General features: G+C 39.0%; 1 protein-coding gene across 1 annotated transcript; it reads left to right on the top strand.

Moving 5' to 3' along the window:
• Nucleotides 1-303: 303 nt before the first annotated feature.
• LOC139453176 (homeobox protein HMX3-like) lies at nt 304-2,368 on the top strand. The gene is made up of 2 exons (XM_071234807.1): nt 304-586; nt 1,671-2,368. Exons 1-2 carry the CDS (start codon nt 304-306, stop codon nt 2,366-2,368), a joined length of 981 nt encoding a protein of 326 aa, XP_071090908.1.
• The last annotated feature ends 15,089 nt before the right edge of the window (nt 2,369-17,457 follow it).

Below are 17,457 nucleotides of genomic sequence, written 5' to 3'. Positions count from 1 at the left end.
AGCGCAATTTGATTATTAATGATCTTTGAAATTACCTGTGACTCTAACAATGAGCGTTCGTACCTGCCTCCTCTCATACATTCATAAACAGACATCTTCAATTTCATGTCCATTCACCTGACGCATCATACAGGTGTGTCCGATCGCCCCCTAACTTATCTAGTGCTTGTCGTTATCCACGTTGACATTGTGTTTGATCTATTCACCGACGACTACACGTGAAACACATATATTTGTCAATATTAGATGTGATACTTGAGAAAGATCACATACTACCCAGCCCACTAAGGACTTCAGCCAACAATGTCTGACGCTGGCGGATCAAGTAGGGGAAAAAAGACATTTTCTATAGACAGTATTCTGTCCACAGATACGTGTGAGTCTCCAGAAGTGATAAAGCCGCTATGGGATACCCGAGATCCGGAAGTGTTGCGGAGGGCCTATTTGGGCTTCCTCCCACTGGTCACACCAGACGTCCAGTTGTTAACCCTCGGGGGTCAAGTCAACCGGACACTACCTAACCCCACCCTCCTCGGACAACTACAGGCATGGTATCAGCTCTCACAAACACGGCAGCAGCTTCAGTGTGAGTATTATATAAATTCCTCATAATGCTGTTCTTGCTTGGATATTCATTTCATCCAAGAATGTCTTTAAGTACAGATTTATTCCATCGTGTTGAGTTTATGTAGCAGAGTGCACATTACATCCCAATCATCCAGGGGAATACAACAAATAGTGTTTTTGCAAGCAGGAACCAAATGCGACTTAAATAAACATACGTCTGTAACATATTGCCATCATACATCTGTAACATATTGCCATCATACATACTGTAATATATTTTGACGTGTTTGAATCTAGATGCAATAGTTTTATTGATTTTGATGTATTATGAAAGGAAGCCAAATACAATGCTGATATCGATTACAGTGTCTCCCGTTGTATGTGATAATCTGAGAGTCGTCGAAACATTACTGATGTGACGGGATGCTCTTCTTGTGTAGAAAACGGTTACATTTAATATTAATTATATTTTGTATGATGACCATGATTTAGATGTGTACTAGAACATAAAAAAACACTTCAACATAGACAGTTGTCAGTGACAGATGCTAAAATATATTCTTACATTGTAACTACGAATGCAACTGTTATTGAAAGTTTACACATGCACTAATCATTTACAGAGTGGTGGCAGAAGATGATAGTTTTCCTTGGATATGTTTGAACTGTTCACTTATTGTTTTCTCAGTCATTGTTGAAGTACTGTCTTCAAATAGTATTAACTGTGTGTATACAATTACAACAGTTCGCATGTATACATTATGCATTGATAAATACTAGGTACACGCATTTGTCATATAGAATTTTCTGTACGTTTTGTCAAAGATAGAAAAATTATTTTCATTTAGTAAATGTATGCCTCGTGCTTTTTGAGAAGTTGTCATATGAATCATTTTAGAATTTATTTTATAAACAGAGGATTTAAAGTAAATGGGACATTAAATATAGAATTGAATACCACCAAACTCTTAGTTATTTAGGACATCGTGTCAATTACAATTTGCCGAAATGTGTATTTTTCCTTTTAAAACGCGTACTGCTTTGCGTAGTTTATATTTAATATTTTATGTCTAAATTCTATTTTTGTCAATGATTGGTCTTAGATGGAGACATTGAGCAACAGTTGATGTATGGAAGGGCACTGGAAAGGTACCATGCGTACAGAGACAGCAGAGACCAAGACACTAAACCGACACCACCTTCTTCTGCTCCTGAAACGTCATCAACACCACCGGTAATATCCCCTACCTCCACGGCTACAACAGCAGTGGATAAGGATTCACCAGAACCCGGTGCTGAAGAGTCAGACTTCTTTCACGAAGATGAAGACTATAAACTCTCGTCCTCTCAAGGTGAAGGGTGTGTACCTTCTACAGATGGATGTGGGCACACAGATAAACAACGGAAGAAGAAAACCAGAACTGTGTTTTCCAGAAGTCAAGTTTTTCAACTTGAATCAACGTTTGACATGAAGAGGTATCTATCCAGTTCCGAGAGAGCAGGTTTGGCAGCTTCCTTAAACCTGACTGAAACTCAAGTCAAAATCTGGTTCCAAAATCGCAGAAACAAATGGAAAAGACAGATTACTTCCGAACTTGAAAATGCTAACATGGGCCATGTTCCTTCCCGGCTACTGAGAGTTCCTAATCTGTTCTACAGGGATCTGCAGAGAGTCAGCACACCCGATGTGGGGGATAGGACGAAGCAGCTTGGATTCCCACACTTAAGCGAATCCCTTTATTTCACAAGAGGTTTCCATCCTTACTCATACGCGCTGAGCAAACCTTCTACGGACGTATAGGGTCCGTTGTCTGTGTCAATAGCCTATGTGTTTAAGAGTCATAACATGTACATATATACTTGTAATTTATTACTGACAATCGACATGAAAATGTATTATCATATTACTATTTATGAGACAAATAAAGCTTTAACAACAAATTTTGCTATGTACTATTTAGTAATATGACATATGTGATTCACTTTGTATGATATAAATGCTGCGCCGGTATGCTGCAACTTTCTGTACGTAAATATGTTGAGTATATGCATTGTAGGGCGTGTATTTTTCACATTACGAGACGTCAGCATCTTGGGTATATGCCCCACCCCGATGGTTCACCCTGTATGACATCAGTGTGTTGGGTGTATGTCTCATCCTGTATGACGTCAGTGTGATGAGTGTATGTCTAACCCTGTGTGACATCAGCGTGTTGATTGTATGTCTCCCCTTGTATGACGTCAGTGTGTTAATTGTATGTCTGACGCTGTGGGGCGTCAGTGTGTTAAGTTTCTGTCTCACCCTGTGTGACATCAGTGTGTTGAGTGTATGCTTTACCCTGTGTGACGCCAGTGTGTTTGTGTGTATAGCTTACTCTGTATGACGTCAGTGTGTTGTGTGTATGTCTGACGCTGTGTGACGTCAGTGTGTTGTGTGTATGTCTTACTCTGTGTGACGTCAGTGTGTTGAGTGTATGTCTCACACAGTGTGACGTCAGTGTGTTGAGTGTATGTCTCACGTTGTGTGACATCAGTGCGTTGAGTGTATGCTTTACCCTGTGTGACGTCAGTGTGTTGAGTGTTTGTCTCATCCTGTATGACGTCAGCGTGTTGAGTGTATGTCTGACGCTGTGTGACGTCAGTGTGTTGTGTGTATGTCTTACTCTGTGTGACGTCAATGTGTTAAGTGTATGTCTCGCCCAGTGTGACGTCAGTGTGTTGAGTGTATGTCTCACGCTGTGTGAATTCAGTGTGTTGAGTGTATGCTTTACCCTGTGTGACGTGTGTGTTGAGTGTTTTGTCTCACAATGTGTGACGTCAGTGTGTTGAGTGCATGTATCATCCTGTATGACGTCAGTGTGTTGAGTGTATGTCTTACGCTGTGTGACATCAGTGTGTTGAGTGTTTGTCTCATCCTGTATGACGTCAGCGTGTTGAGTGCATGTATCATCCTGTATGACGTCAGTGTGTTGAGTGTATGTCTCACCCTGTACGATGTCATTGTGTTGAGTGCATGTCTCACGCTGTGTGACATCAGTGTGTTGAGTGTTTGTCTCATCCTGTATGACGTCAGCGTGTTGAGTGCATGTATCATCCTGTATGACGTCAGTGTGTTGAGTGTATGTCTCAACCTGTACGACGTCATTGTGTTGAGTGTATGTCTCACGCTGTGTGACATCAGTGTGTTGAGTGTTTGTCTCATCCTGTATGACGTCAGCGTGTTGAGTGCATGTATCATCCTGTATGACGTCAGTGTGTTGAGTGTATATCTCACCCTGTACGACGTCATTGTGTTGAGTGTATGTCTCACGCTGTGTGACATCAGTGTGTTGAGTGTTTGTCTCATCAATCTAACCGTCAGTGATAACCTATGACACAAGTAGATTGCTACGGTTAACACTAGACACTGATTACAAACGTCAAGATCAAGCCTGATCTGGAAAGCGTAAATAAAGCCCGCACTTCAAAGAAACGAAATTTGAGGTTTTGAAAATGTAATCGTTTATCTATAATTTACATGGGATGTATTATTTTAAACTCAGGTATTGTTTTCTAGCATTTTATGATTCACTTGGGAACATCATTTCTTACTCATTGTCTGTTTGACAGATAAAAATAGCACTTAACGCACATGTTTCATATGAACACAATGTAAGAATTGTAATTTACTTTGATGCACGTAAACAGAATACAAAATGAATCATAAACCATAACAGAATGTATTAAAGTTTCGCAAAATCCACTAAAAGACAATCTGAAGGTGAGTTAGTTTCCCAATGACAACAAATCCCTACATTGTACGTGTCGCTGATTGATTTAGATTAGTGATATAACGTGTTTGTGCAGCCTTTGCCATGTGTAAACCGTTATATTTACAAACGACAAGTTCTGTTTTTATATTGCACAAGTAATTTGTTTTATGAGGAATCTAATCTTTAGATTGGGATTACTTTAGCGTGAAAACGGTAGCACCCCACAGCGAAAGCGTATTTAGTAAACAGAGAGGCATCGCTTGCCCCGAGGCTAGCTCTAAACGCAAGAAAAGCCCTGCTATTTGGACTTATTGAGCCCGACACCTTCCTAATCATTAGAAAGTATGGGAGTCGGATGCCATTGATGAAGCCCTTGTAGGTCTTCGGTGCCCACAGCAAAATGATGCGCCTCGCGCTCAGTGAGAGGGCCTGCGAATAAACACAATTACTGTAATGAAAACGTCATTAGGTTGTAATCGAATTTGTCCGCTAGACCCTTCCCTCAAGATACGAGGAGATGACATCAAGCTCAGATTTTACGGGCTCCTTGTCATTCGCAAAGGCTCAAGCCATCCGTCTTGGATTTGCTGTCTTTTAAACTTCGAGTCAGCGACAGTGCCTGTTCAAGCTAATTGCTGGGTGATAGTCGATACGTGCAGGCCAATTTATCTTCCATTTAGGGCTTTTAGCTGCTCCATAAAGCTCTCTTTTCCCCGGAGAGGGCGATATACGAAGGGGAAAGCAGTCGTCACTATTGGCCTCATTATAGTGTAGCGAATCGTCTTCTCAAAGACGATTTCATACGATCGTTCATTACTGGGTGCTGATTAGCCACGATCTTGCTGAAGCCTTAACAGGGACACTATTAAAAGTCGGGGAAGAAGAACATTGGGCTTATAAAGACATGGTTGACTTTTGAAGACTGACAGCCACGCGCGTTCGCGAGTTCTGGCTCCTCTTCAAATCTGACCTACGGCGGCCTGTCGAAGCTAACGGGCTCGTGACGTACGGATTATGTTCCCTACGGCTCACCATAGGTCAGAAATCGCGAATTTGTTCTCAAATTAGTCACCCGTTTCCTAGCTTGGTTTCTCAAGTGCTCACATAAGAACGTCGTTTAACTAAGGTTTGCCTCAATTGACGTTTCTTGGTCTTTCATGGGAACTAATTGTTTGAGGGCTGATCTTCCCTAATGGCGGCGATTTGGCTCTTACGTTGAAGCGATCAATACGCCTGTCAGCCCTGATGTGACATGTCAACTCCTTCACCCAGTCAGTAACCTAAAACCATGCGCTTATAAACCTTTCTTCATTTGTCATCAGTTGAAGTAATAATGCCCATTAGCATCCTGGAGTGTTATTCTGCTCAAAACTCACTTTTCATTCTGTCTTTGGTGTAATGAGTTTTGAGGCAATATTTCAAAAGTTTGTTTATACTTGAAAGATTTACATTTTTAAATTGATTACTCAAACATGACTTTTTCATTGATCGGACGCTACATTTGATAATTAAGATAAAAGTTTAACATCCAAGATTAGACTTGACATTAATTTCCTGCGTGAAGTAATCTTCATAGCGGTATTTCCTTTTAACGAGACGCCATGGTCATTTTCACATATCTGTGATTTCAAAAGATAATTTTAATCATAGGTAAAGAAAACATTTCAAATAATGGGCTGGTCTGTTCTACGTATGCTCCTTTTCCTAACACAGCAATAGACCATATATACTCGTGCAATTACAACATGAAACCTAACAAGCCTTTTTCATCTATCAAATAATCATTTAAGAAGTAAAACATCTGAAGTATTAAAATGTCCATGGAATGATAATTTACCGTTTCAAATATTCAGAATATCATTTGTATTGATGTATCACTTAGTATAGACCTATTATATTTAGCAATTACATGGAAAACAATATGGCATTTCAATTTTCATTGATACATATCTCCTTACTGCAAACCTATTTAATAACATGGAACACTTTCATTTGATAATAAAACGATCCGGGACAATAAAGACAAAAAACAAAATACAAACTCTGGAATAGCCTTGTACAGAGCAAATGTTAATGTGTATACCGAGCTGAGACAGACAGGACTCCTCCACTCAACATAACCTTTGTATTTATTTCTGTGTACACCGTGTCACCCAGATACAACTTGTCTCCCTCAAGTTATGTTTTTACCAGATCCTGTTTTGTGTCTTTAGTCAGACCTTCCAAATTTAAGGATCTCTATATTTAAAATTAAAAACAAAACATATATAGTAGTATTGCAGACAGTAGCTCACACTTAAAGTGTTGATGAGCTGAGCCGATAACTCTTCCTTGTGGTATTTAGGAAAGCTTAGTCATCAAATATACAATTTAAAAAAGTAGGAAATCGTGAAATATCATCTTCCGGAGGCAAGGGCGTTTCCTGTCTATGAAAGTCCCGTTTTATTACGATAAAGATCCTGATTATCGATCAGATGGTCTTGACTGGGCGCCGCCAGTTTGTTTTTAGCAATTGTAAGCGAGAGAGGTGGAATCTGATTGGTCAATAGAAGGGACATAGAAGGGACATAATTCGTGATAGCCACTGGTGGCTGGAAGTTCCAGCCTACTCCGGCAAGGGTGGAAACTGGACATTTATAGTCAGTTAACTCCCTTGCCTCGGGAACATGATGAAATATAAATGTTGATACCAAGTATTAGAACAAAGATAAATTGTGACAAGACAAATAAAACAAACATCCTATACAAGAACGGCAATGTCTTTAAAACTTAACACCAAATCACATCCTATAGTTAGCACGTGGCTCAAGCAGTAGCTACACACATGCGTAGGCTGTCATTCCTGTCTTTGAAACTTTCAAGGAAGGTCGATTCATCTCTCAGGATCATTATTTCTGTCAATTATTTCTGTAGATTCTCTTTATCATACAGTTTTGATTAACTTGATTCATTCAGTGTTTGTGTATGAACGCGCGGAGCGTCTACGGGCTATTTGTATGCTGGGAACTAGCCGAAGTTAGTGTGCAGTGGCCAAAACGTTCAATTTAGTCTGTGATTAGCAGACTATGGAACAGGTACCAACAAGCCCAAAATGTTGACGACCGACCCAGTTCAGGGCGTCTCAAGTCTACGACAAGAGTACAGGATCGATTGAGCCGAAACCAGGCTCAACGAAATCGAGCTCAAACGGCGAATCAAATTGCTGCATCAGGTTACTGCAGTACGTGTTACGAATAAGACGATTAGAAATCATCTACATGCAGCTGATCTTCATGCTCGACGGCCGCGTGTTGTGCAGCCCCTTATAAATTGTCTTATTGCCAACAAAGGTCAATGGTGTACACAACGTCGAAACTGGGATTATCGTTGCTGGTCCCGTATCGTGTTTTCAGATGAGACACTGAACACTTCCTTGATAGGCATGGTCGTGTCTGGCGACGTCGAAATGAACTTCAAGCCAATGTCATCCTGAGACTTCATGACAGATTTGGCGGTGGGGTTGCATCACCATGACTAACCGAACCCCACTCAATATTGTGCAAGGAAGGGTCACTGGACAGTACTATTGGGGCAACAGACTGACATCCTTTCTTTGTCCCGTTTACAAGGCGTGTGGATCGACGTTTTCTTTTTCAGGACGACAACGCCTGTGCTCACCGTGCACAAATCGCCAATGGTCACCGTGGCCACATTGAGAGCAGACCTTTCTCCCATTGAACACGTCTGGGACATGATAGGGGGACGTCTACGTCAACGTCATAGGCCCTCTACCACGTTGATTCAACTTGGCAAGGCGTTGAAAGAGGAAACAGGAACAGACTCCCTCAAATTGCCATTCGGAGACTTATACGCAGATTGTCTCGTCGGGTGAATGAATGTTTGCAAACTCGTGGCAGTATTACTCACTACTGATTCAAAAACGTCAACTTTGAAATTTTCCATATTGCCCCTTTCGTCCTTCAAGATCGTTGACGGTCATAACATCTACTGTCCTTCTTCACTACCGTTTGTAATGTGTTCTCAGTTCGTTCATTATTGTCATACAACTATGACTAGAAACTAATATATCTTACAATTTTGGAAATTTCTACTTATTTCCGAGTACCTCCTACTTTTAATGAAGAATATAAATACAATGCCGATATTTGCATGTGTTATTCTGATAAAACGTGGTAAGTAGCAATCTGGTATTGTGATGTAGGCAGAGGGATGTTTGTATCTACATAGTTTTACATTGTTATATCCTGGATAGCGGTAGGAACAGAACGTGGACAAATTCAAGGGGATGTACCTGATTATATATCTTGACACATCGAGTTTTCAAAAAGCGTCCAAAAATCCCCCAAAATTACGAAATGTTGAAGAATGTTGGATGAAAGACGTTTCATTTTACACGATCCTCTGAATCTTCTGTAGGGTGTGTAATTAATGAGAGTCTGCATTAAACGGTTTGTACTGGCATAAGAGCGACGGAAACACCAAACGTAGCGAGCAAAGGTAAAGGTTTTTCAGCATTCACGCACACGCCTCAGTTGGAGTACTTAAGTAACCCTGTCACCAGTGTAAAGTCTGGGCAGATCCTCTCCAAATTATCTCCTAATTGCGATGAGCCCCGCTTCTCCTCCCGGAGCTGCTATAGAAATCCACAACACAGGCTATGTAGACATGGCGCCAATGACGTGGGGAGTTTAAGACACAAACTTAAGTCGAAAGTCGACCCTGCTGTTCCATTGTTCCTTAATCGCTGCTTTCAATGCATCGCCTCCGGGTGCTTTAGAAAACACTATGGCAGATTGCATCGTCGACTATTGGCGAGCATTCCAACAATTTACCGGTCAATTTGCGAACTGTGTTCGGCTGTTCCCAAAACAACGCCTCAGTTTGAAGGGAATTATACAGCACTCATGACTTGATAAAACACTATAATTAAGTTAACAAAGCCTGAACTGCTTTCGTTTCTGCTTGAGAGATGAGTGTGTTTTTATCCACCAAACCCAGTGTTAAAGTTGAAGGAGATGTGAAGTTCCAGTCGACAAACAGTCTGTAAGTTTTAGTTGTATTTACATCCCTCATATATTATTCAAAGGTTTTCTAGGAAATTAGAGTTTCTTCTGTCACACCCATCAGATTCACTCTGGGTACAATTTGACAATGACTTTTACCGTGCCAATTGTTCCAGTAATAGTTTCCAAAATGACTTGCAGAAAAAATGCCGAGGTCTTAGAACACTGTGCGTTAGAACGTGTTATTACATAAGGCATATTTCCTCGTCTATACCCCTTATGGTAAGTGCTGAATCATCAGTACACGAATGCTAAACCTAATCGAAAGGTAATCTCTCGCAAATACACAACACAGAACAACGTGTTGTAAAATAAGATTGCAAGGTAAATTACAGCCCTGGCATGAGCGTAATTAAAACATCGCATGCGATCTATCTGAATCATTCGAGAAAATCTCCTGTCCAACATAAGACATGGAGTTTGGAATTATCCTAATAGCGCTTCCTTTGTACCGGATGTGCAAAGACACGAGCACAATACATCAGTCGACATGATCAGGAATATGCCATCAAAGACGCCCATATTAATCTTGGAAGACCCTTCCATCGCCAAAAACCAATTGTATTCATTTCTTTTTGATAGTTGCAGGCAATTTCAAAAGCCAATATACTGATATTCATTTAAGCGAGAGACCTCCAAGCGCAAAAAAGATAGGAACAATAACCACAATTTTCCAGGAGTCAATTTTAATACTCGTAATAAGAGCCTTGATGTTAACACGCTCGTCTGATCGTCAATAGACGGGAGGTTGACCACCCATAGAAACTCATTAAGGTGCACACGCCAATCCCCCAGCTATCTACAGATATCATTTGTCATAGTTAACGTGAACAATGAAAAACATCAAAACTTGTGTTATTGGGTATTGTAAGGGAAAATTAAGTCCGCGATCATTCCCGGTCTATGCGAACAAGACAGAGCGCCAATATAGACTCAAGAACGGTTCGCCTTAGGCGCAAATCTTGCAAGGTCTTTGATTAGTTTGAGCAGGCGAATCTTCGCTATTCTTTTGGAGCAATCACAAATTATCTTCTTCTGCAGGCATCAGCCTCCGGAGTTGTTCCCCTTTGCTTCTAATCATCAGACCAGGGTTTAAATGAATGGCGCCTAATATAGCCAAGTAGAAGCCAGGCTTTCTGATAGGTGATCTTCGTACAGAGCGGATATACGATAGTCAGAATCCATCACCCATCTCACGACAGCTTTTGTTAGAACAGACGACAACCATTATCAATTAAGCGACACCGCCCTGGTCCGTGTAAAGATTGTGCGAGTTGCCAACAGCTATTTTCTCATTTAATTGGTCCCATTCCTGGTGAAGATGCCTTGCACGATTTTCACAGAAGTCGGATTACTAAATTAAATTATAATTTTGCCTGTGAAGTTTTCTTTTTCATTGCGGTCGACCATGGCTTTAGCCGGTGAATGAAGTTTCCCAAATGCTTGACACTTCTTTGGGTTTCGCCAGAAGAAACACCTCTGTCAGATGCTTTATCACCAATGTCAGTATAAAAAAATAAAATTATTTTGTTTGCATTTTGGGAAGCACACTTGCTACTGTTGCTATACATGCTGTCAATTAGAACACCTAAGTGCATGCATGTTTTATCCTTTTGAATGTGATTTTACAAACTCATTATAAGTTTATCTTATGCTATCTGTACACATTGTTTACAATACATGTGTCGCTTCAGTATGTAGGCATTTTGTTCTGTAAATGTGACTCCCCTCAGCAGTGCGTTCAGAATACTTAGTACAACGTCAGTTGTCAATTTAGAATCCAGTAGTGAAATTAAATTCAACTTTCTTAACAACACATAAAATGAAATACCCATATTCTTTAAATGGCACACGGGTGAAATGAAATAACATGTAACATTCTTATCATTACATAAATTGTAATGTACAAAACACTACATTTGGTTGAATATGAGGTTCTGAACACAAACTAAATATCAAATTACTATCCCAAACTGGCTTAAAAAGGAAATTTACTTGGGTGAGATAAAGTTATCTCTCCTATGTGATATCGCTACAATGTAATTGCACCACTGTGACGTCATCGGTTATGATGACGACAAAATCAAACGACATCACTAATCTCTTTGCAAATGCTCCTCTTGTTACTGTTTACAAACTTAAGACGTCGGAAGAATGATTTTTAAAAGCTTAAAACACTCCCCCTTGTGTCGTTTTGTATCAAATATATCAGCACTCATCGATCAGCACTCAGCCTCGGCGTTCAATTGGTAATATTGTGAACACGACTCGGTAGAATGTACATATTCCAAGCACTGCATGTCAGTGTAATGTACCAGTAATTAACACCACATGAAGAGGAATGTTCATATTCTAAGAAGAACAACAGTATTATGTAGCTTTCCAAACAAGACACAAAGAGACATTCTGACATTGCAAAGTAAGTTACTCTTTACCAGAGGCTCGGTTACATTGAGTGTAAACTCTTCATTCCTGGTAGTGAGTATGGTTTTATGCCGCTTTTAGCAATATTCCAGAAATATCACGGCGGGGGACACTAGAAATGGGCTTCACACATTGTACCCATGTCGGAAATCGAACCCGGGTCTTCAGCGTGAAGAGCGAACGCTTTAACCACTAGGCTCGCCGACCGCCCTCTTTCATTGTAGGTCTTATATGTCAACTAATATAAACTATCAGGTTGTTTTGTTTGTTAGATGTTAGATAAATTTGTTTATCAGATAATGGGTAGGTTTCTCGGCAGGATAAAGATAACAGATAAAAACGATATCCGTTGGAGTCATATGCGAATAGAGATGCAAATATCAAAAGTCAAGTAAGGACTACTTTCACTGTTTATAAACAAGCATGGCGTCGCCCTCATCATTCGGCGATCGAGTCGGAATTAACCATCGGGAATCAACAGGGATAATTGCTTTCATTATCAAAAGAACAGTCTAATATACTGAAAATCAGTGTCTAACTATGACGTAGCTAAGGCATTATAAAGTTTTGGCAACTTTGGAGATATAAATTTCGAAACAATTTTGCGAGGGCACGAGGCCTAGCCAAGCGGGATCAGTAGCCATATATGTGCTTGTAGACCTCTGCGGCTTGAACCTTTCTCCACAAAATAAAATAGTTGTATTTGGCCGACATATGTTTTAATTGTTACCTTGTTTCGTTTTGTCGCTGTGTGTACATCTGACTACACTTCTTAACGTTATGACAGCACGGACCGACTGTCAACAACGTCTGACCGTGGCCGTGACGTCTCATAGACTAGGGTTAGAGTAGCCTCCCTTTGACAAAGGGTAGTTACTCTAGCAGACAGACCGATGGATCGCCGCGAAAGGCAATTAATGTTTGTTGTTGTTTTGCGTATATGTTGCTTCGCCACTGTATAAGAAAGAGATTTCAGTTGGAACTACACTGGCTACTGTCACTTTCCGACTGACACATCACTTACCCTGTGACGTAATAAATATTAATGCGCGCATTCCAGGAAAACTCGCAATGTTTCGGTAATGTTTGTGAGAGGGGGAAAGCGATTTTGAAGCACAGAATTAAAGAATGACATTATATGATAAAGAGGTTATTAGAAATAAACACTATGTATTTAGCTCGCCAAGGCTCGCTAAATACAATGTTTATTCCTAATGCAGGATATTTACCATCCCCAAACACACTCGCGTGATAACTTCTCTCTCTATATATATATACCGAAGGACGATTTCTGTGGCGGGAGAAACAAGGTATGAACATGGAACTGCTATATATCTGCGATTAATACAATGTCAGTATAATTGAATTATTCGTTTTTGACTTACCAGGCAGGGCGTTAATACTTCCTGAGACAGGGTGATGGGAGTACGGAGAAAATGTTTATGTATATTTTCCTATGATTGTGTATGGCTTATTGCAACGACATTTGTGGGCCAAAGGAAATGAACGGAAAACTTATGAAGTATTGAGACAATATGTTGTTTTGTAGAAATATTCCATTACTCTTTCACTATTTAAAAAGCTACTGTATGCACCAGATTGGTATGCACGCCGTGCTGATATCAGGTTGTTATGTTTGTTAGATGTTACATTCTAAAGCACACACACAACGTGTGTTGTCATTCACATCATATCAGTTTCCTTCGGCTGGTCAGTGTTTTGTATACTTGCGGAAAGAATCTATGCATATCCATCTTTTTTATTTTTGCAAAAAGTGTAGCCTCTGTCATTGCTAATAATGTCAAAATATCAATCGCAAAACTAAATATGATTCCTTACGCGTGTTTCTTATATATGATAAATGACAACCAAAGCTCAGTTGATGGATATTTGTCGAGCCCATGACATTTGCCTATATAGTTTTCCCAAATTTCCCATATTAGAAAGACAAAAGGCTGATTTTTTTATATCCCTTAGCTAGCAAATATTGTTAACTTCTTGCATTGGACAAACTGAGGAAACAGGACTCACTGACAGTATTTGAAGATATAGTAAACATTAACTTTATTCTGACACCAAACTCTTTGCTGTTTCATTGTTCGCCGTGTACAAATCCCTGGCATAATTCCAGTAGGAACGGGCATAAGTATATGTGCAATTCAAGGGTGACAACTAGGAATTCCCTATATATATATTTAGCAAATAAATATATATTAAACGTCGCGTCCAAGATTATTCTACTTCTATAGCGACTGTGATTGTGATATTCATGTGAATTTTCAAGAGTGGCGTTAAATCCAACATAACTTACATTTACACATGTGACACATTTTTCTTATAAGACTAGAAACCTAAACTCGTTTAAATGTAAAAATTTAGAATGTGTTTAAATCCCAAAGGAAATACATCTAACACGTTTAGCGTCTAAACACATGAAATGAGCTATCGTCTGACAGCCTAAACACCGCCTAAACACAAAATCCCCATGATCTAAACATGTTCTTTTTATAATGTGAGCATGTTAACGAAGACGCGCACATCATTGTATATTATCCTAACAATCTTAACATGTTTACGACAAAGTGCATAACATTGGGCATAAGTCAAATATCGAAAACACGTGTTTTCCCAAATTATGAAATATCATATTCATAATTAAAAGTTGTTCCAATGGCAACAATGATTCAATGTGATTGTATAAAAACATATAGTCTGGTACTAATGTCGTTTGAGGTGTTATAATGGTAAAAACAGAACTTATCAAATGACTCGAATTTAGCAGTCAAACGGACATTATAAAGTTTATTAACAAACAACTCATATTGCATATTAATAATTACGGTAGACAATAAATATATGTACACGGTCTGCAACAAAACTTAATTAAATTCAGTTACTTTAGGGAAATCTCACGAGTTAAAATAATATTTGTAAATATATATAAGTTCTTTTTAAGATCGAATATATGAGGCTCGATCTTGAGTAGTTAAACAAGGTAAAGAAGCACTTTGTTACTTTCCCTCCCGGAAGTGTATTCTCTCAACAAAGGCGGTCATGCTGCAAGCTGATAATGAACGAGAAGCATATATTTGGAGAAGCTGCCGCCAAAAATTCTAACCTAGATTACCCAGAGTATTATCATTATTTACATGATGGTCTGTTAGATACCAAGACACAGACAGAAAGCTTCAATTGATGAGGTTGCAATTACTTCCCTTCCAATCCATTTGCTCAGAGACCATGTACCGTCCATGTACCATATATATGTACATAATGTACCCAGGATACCACTGGGATACAAACCAAAACATGTGTGGCCCCTAAACACGTTTGTCTGTTTAACAGGTTAAGACCAAAAACACGTTCTCCCGTTAAGTACGTTAAGACTCCAAACGCGTTCAGCTGTTTTACACATTAAGACCAAAAACACATTCAGCTGTTAAACATGTTAAGATCCTAAACAAGTACAACTGTTAAACACGTTAAGACCCTGAACACGTTCAGCTGTTAAACACGTTAAGACCCTAAACACGTTCAGCTGTTAAACACCTTAAGACCCTAAACACGTTCAGCTGTTAAACACCTTAAGACCCTAAACACGTTCAGCTGTTAAACACCTTAAGACCTTAAACACGTTCAGCAGTTAAACACATTCAGACCCTGAACACGTTCAGCTGTTAACCATGATTAGACCCTGAACAAGTTTAGCTGTAAAACAAAATCCTAAACCAAAGCGCACCAAAATTATGGGACAAGCAACTCGCTTAGATTTGTGTTTGGTATCTTACCACATTTTGTAACCACATTTTTCATGTTTGTTTTACACATCTGATATATTCTCTGTATAGAAGTACCAGTTGTGTGTTAACTTTGTTTTATATGTGGGAATACATGGAATAATCGCTTTTTAGGAGATGAGTAGCTGCGAATACAGCTCCCTGTGTAACTTGTAATTTAACTTTGATACTTAAATTAATGCTATATATTTACAGTTGGTGGCCTAATCTCCGCAATGTCTACACACGATTATTATTTTGCTTCACTCTTTGAACATTTCTCGGTGCTAATGAGGTCACGTCTTCAGGGAAGTACCTTTTATATGTCCCCATGGCCGGTCATAAGAAAAATGGATATCTAACAATCGTTCACCAAAAGTAGGTTTGTCAATTTAATTACTTATTCTTGCAAAGTTTCTGAACATATATATATCATTTATAATTCTAACAGAATGAACAATATTAATAATATTTGAACTTTAAAATAATATTCATAACCATATCTTTATTAAATCTCCGTCAGAAGATTGTACTTAAGCGAATCGTTATTAAAGACGTTTTCATAGTTGTATTGTTGCAATATTGGCCACATTTTGACATTTTCTACATTAATACCGAGACTTCAAATGTGATTAAGATTGAATAGATATGATAAAGATGATCTGAACTGATCTGAACTGACCTTACACACTGCTTAACACTGTGTTAAATAAGTTATATTAATATATTTATTATATTAATTTATATTTGAACTTATGGTGACACATTTCTGTTTTATCACGTGCTGCTTATAACACTTCATATAAAAAGAGTTGTTTTTTAATCTAAATACTTTAGGAGTATACAGTAAAACTGATGTTATGCCAGAAATATATCAGAATATGTTGTACCTTCCCATTCATAATATCTTGTAGTAGCAGAAGTAGTAGTAGGATGAGGAGGAGGAGGACGACGACAAGCAGCAGCAGTAGACGCAGTAGTAGTTGTAGCGGTCCGTTGTTTGAAACACACGTGAACTGTACAAGATATATTTATGATGTCGAACCATTATGTATTCATTTATACATTGTGTCAAGCAGTCAGCGTGACAACTAATTCCATACAGCCTCACACGGTATACTGGTAGGAGAGGAAACCTGAACCACTGTTTCCGACATTTATCGCCAATAAGGCGACTGGTTCATGTAGTTAAATAAGAGCGACATCATTGATGGGGATTTTACTCCGCTTCTCACACTATTTATCCCCAGGCTTCTTATCAGGCCGTTTGGTAAGTGAGTATTGATTATAGCGGCCCAGTACGTTCAAGACATCGCGGTGTATCTATTTCCCTTCCAATGCAATTGTTATTAGTAGTAATAGCTAAATGTGTATTTCTAAAATTAAACTTGCGAAATAAGGCCGGATTTCCTCCAGGAAAAATATATGACGTTGTGTCAGGTATTTTCATTTCTTTAAAATATTTCTCCACATGTTTGAATCCGTTTGATTATCTGAGAATCATTTAAAGACTTTTGCAGAATGGCTTCCAAAAACAACTAGATCTTATGCTCAATCGAATAAACTACATAATTGACGCATTTGAAACATGAATTCTCGCATTTTTGTTGCTCATAAGTATATGTTGGAATTCTATCGTATGTTTGCAATCCTGTATGGTAGATTCGTGAATTACACGATGTTATGCAAATACCTAACACTACCAGGCATAATGTACATAGGGACAAGGACACCGGTGCAATTATTTTCAGTACTTCTCACAGAGCATTTTAATGTTTGCTTTATGCTTAGTTCACACCGATTGTTCCACTGTTTTCAATATTTGCGACGCGGCACATGGAAACGTGTCGTCATAACATTCAAGCGTTTCGCGTA

The sequence above is a fragment of the Haliotis cracherodii genome, unplaced genomic scaffold, assembly GCF_022045235.1.
Source record: "Haliotis cracherodii isolate W230 unplaced genomic scaffold, xgHalCrac1.p SCAF_9, whole genome shotgun sequence".
In the NCBI taxonomy this organism is placed as follows: domain Eukaryota; kingdom Metazoa; phylum Mollusca; class Gastropoda; order Lepetellida; family Haliotidae; genus Haliotis; species Haliotis cracherodii.
Note: the sequence above shows the minus strand (reverse complement) of the source record. Positions and strands in the feature narration are given on the sequence as shown.

Bases quoted from the DNA above. Each gene is read 5' to 3' on its own strand.
- LOC139453176 (XM_071234807.1), top strand. From the start codon at position 304: ATGTCTGACGCTGGCGGATCAAGTAGGGGAAAAAAGACATTTTCTATA. The intron at 587-1,670 runs GTGAGTATTATA...GATTGGTCTTAG, and splicing joins AACACGGCAGCAGCTTCAGT to ATGGAGACATTGAGCAACAG.